At 32.7% G+C, this 3,182-nt stretch overlaps 1 protein-coding gene across 1 annotated transcript; it reads left to right on the top strand.

Annotated features, from left to right (window-relative positions):
* The first annotated feature begins 1,060 nt into the window (after positions 1 to 1,060).
* On the top strand, positions 1,061 to 2,772 carry LOC103204391 (olfactory receptor 6C6-like). Its single transcript, XM_007949590.2, has 2 exons — positions 1,061 to 1,077; positions 1,821 to 2,772. The coding sequence occupies exon 2, from the start codon at positions 1,825 to 1,827 to the stop codon at positions 2,770 to 2,772; it is 948 nt and encodes a 315-aa protein (XP_007947781.1). The 5' UTR covers positions 1,061 to 1,077; positions 1,821 to 1,824.
* The last annotated feature ends 410 nt before the right edge of the window (positions 2,773 to 3,182 follow it).

Here is a 3,182-nt window from a genome sequence, read left to right as displayed (position 1 = left end):
GGAATTCTAATTTACAATGAGTCTGTGACCTTACCTACCTATGAACTAAGAGTTACCGAAGATGCACTATGGAGGAAAAATTCTGGTTTGAAAAAATTTAATCCAAAGTCTCATTTAGGCACAAGTGGCTAGCAAAAGATCATTGGTTGATGTGTAGAAGCTTTCTTTAAAACCATAAATTGATTAGCATCTGGAGCCCTGGCATGACAAGCTCAGATGTACATGTTGTATAATTACCTAATAAAATTCTATGACCACAGCAATGCATGACTTCACTTATGCAAAATATTAATATTCGTAACTATTTGCTTTTTCTGCTTTTTAACAAACACCTTCATACCTAGTTCAAAGTTAAAAACAATTAATTGCTTGCTTAGCAAAACTTGAAAGATTGTGATTAACAAAAAACAATGAAAAGATAAAGAAACAACATCTTTACTAGTTATATTTAGTTCACAACATCATCATGTTCGAATCAACAAAAGAACATAGATTTATTTTTATTATGATAGAAGATTTATTAACAACAGCAACAACAACAACAACAAAAAAAATCAGGGAGTAATGAAATAGAAATAGTTTTGTTTGAATGGAAGAACCAACATGTGATCTCAGATGCTCAGACTGGTGGAAAGCAATCACATACATTTCAGACAGAGATTCTAAGGATTCAGTAGTTATAAAAAGAATATGAGCAAATAAAAGGATAATTTCATTTAACTGGCAAAGTAGAAGAATATATTTGAACAGTTTAATAAAGAAAAAATGAAAATTCATTTATGCAGCATTTGATTTTTTTCTACTATAGCATGTACACAAAAACAGAACAGGGGAAAAATATAAAAGAAAGGTTTTATTATATTTTGGTAATTCTGAAAATTAAGTAAGTCCAAGAAGCTTGCTGAAGGGCAAAGCGACTTATTAACAAAAAATAACTTCTAATTAATAGCTGTAGAGTGTTCCTGCAGCAATGATCAGTGACAAGGATAGCAATGAGTGCTTAAAATAATTTTACGTGCAAATTAAAAATGTTACTTCTTAATGTAACTTACATAACCATAAAGAAAGGAAAAGAAAGTAATACGAATCCATCATAAATGAAAAAGTAAAAAGGAATGGGAAATGTACAAATATCTGTTTTAATTTTTTATTCCTTTGCTACATTTCCTGACTCATACAGACCTGAGGCATTTGTAATGATTTCCTAGGATATTTTCTGTGTTGAATTTAAAAGTCATTGATAAAGTATATGAATAAGCAAACAGGTTTTGTTGTAATAACTGAAGGAAAGTGACACCAAAAAAGTAGAAAAAGGAAATACAGAATGGACCAACAGGATAAACAGAATTAACAAATTAACAGAGATATTACATATATTCAAAAATAGAGAAAAATAAAAATTTACTGATTATAGAGGTAAAAATTCCAATGAGTGAAACCAAACACACTGCTATCATGTCAATTCGAATTAAAAGGGTTTCCAAGGTGATTGCTGAATTCAAGCTTCAGATCTTCCCAGTAGCAGCCAAGAACTATGACCACTGAACCACTAAGGCTCCTTAAATGACTGATAAGTCCCCTATTAGATGATAAGTAGGACTTACTCAAATTTGGACGAAGGAAGAATCTTTGCCCACTCTTACAAAGATGATGAACCGGAGGGCGTGTTCATTTTCCTGAACTCTAACAAATTGATTTTTTAATATATTTGTACGTGGTAATTTTCTAATATGCTACTTTCTCTGAATGTAAATAAAAAATGCACATCTTCTTACTTGTGATATTGCCTTTTATTTTCTTTAGATTTGGTAGGATAAAAGAGAAATGAAGAACCAAACAATGGGAATAGAGTTCATTCTTCTTGGACTGACTAATGATCCTTGGCTGAAAATTGTGATTTTTCAGTTTCTCTTTCTCAACTATATTTTCAGCCTGATGGGGAATTTAATCATTATCTTCCTTACCCTACTGGATCCTCGCCTGAAGACCCCAATGTATTTCTTCCTTCGAAATTTCTCCTTTCTAGAAATTTCATTCACAACAGTCTGCATTCCAAAGTTTTTGACTACCATTCTGACTGGAGACAAAACAATTTCCTATAATAGTTGTGCAACTCAATTATTCTTTTTTCTTTTGTTAGGAATTACAGAGTTTTACCTTCTGGCTGCCATGTCCTATGACCGCTATGTTGCCATCTGCAAACCTCTGCATTACCCCATTATTATGAGCAGCCGAGTGTGCTATCTGCTTGTACTCAGCTCTTGGGTAACTGGATTCCTAACCATCTTTCCTCCTTTGGTTTTGGGACTCAAGCTCGATTTCTGTGCTTCCAAAACTATTGATCATTTCCTATGTGACTCTTCTCCTATCCTGCAGATCTCTTGCACGGACACTGAATTAATAGAATTGATGGCCTTCATCTTAGCTGTGGTGACACTCCTAGTCACATTGTTGTTAGTGGTCCTCTCCTATACGTACATCATCAAAACTATTCTAAAATTCCCTTCTGCTCAGCAAAGAACAAAGGCCTTTTCCACTTGTTCCTCACACATGGTTGTTGTCTCCATCACTTATGGGAGCTGTATCTTTATGTACATGAAACCATCAGCAAAAGAAAGGGTAACCTTGTCTAAAGGAGTAGCTGTGCTCAATACTTCTGTTGCCCCTTTATTAAATCCCTTCATTTATACCTTAAGGAACCAGCAGGTGAAAGAAGCCATCAAAGACATGCTTCAAAGAGTTCTTTATTTTCAAAAGGAGAGAAAATTTTAACATAAATAACATGTTATTGAATGAAAAAAGAATGTATTCAAATTTTAATTACATTAGTTCAGATCTGCATCATTTCTCTTCTCAGCAATTTTATCATATTATGTTTTCTATCACTCCTTCTTTACCCTCTATGTTCTTCTTCTGAGTAAGTCTTCCTACTGTTTAATAATAAATTGATCTCTTAAATCCAGAATTTTAAATTTCATATTTGCCCAGAAATATATCCTATCATAAAAAAGAAGAAAATATTCTTAATTTTAAAGATAAGCAAAACCCTCCCAAAGGACATCTCTTATGCTGAAACCTGAAAGATAAATAAGAAAACAAAGGGCTCAAAGATACTATAACAAGAGGTAAAAAAATGGAAAAAAATGGAGAATCTTTTTTAAAAGTTCCACCTGGATAATTAT

This window comes from Orycteropus afer, unplaced genomic scaffold (genome assembly GCF_000298275.1).
Source record: "Orycteropus afer afer isolate SDZICR_OR568_19922 unplaced genomic scaffold, OryAfe1.0 scaffold00247, whole genome shotgun sequence".
Lineage (NCBI taxonomy): Eukaryota > Metazoa > Chordata > Mammalia > Tubulidentata > Orycteropodidae > Orycteropus > Orycteropus afer.
The sequence above is the reverse complement of the archived record's forward strand: the minus strand, read 5'-3'. Positions and strand labels throughout refer to the sequence as shown.

What these genes read in the sequence shown, in the direction of transcription:
- LOC103204391 (XM_007949590.2), top strand. Translation starts at nt 1,825, where the DNA reads ATGAAGAACCAAACAATGGGAATAGAGTTCATTCTTCTTGGACTGACT.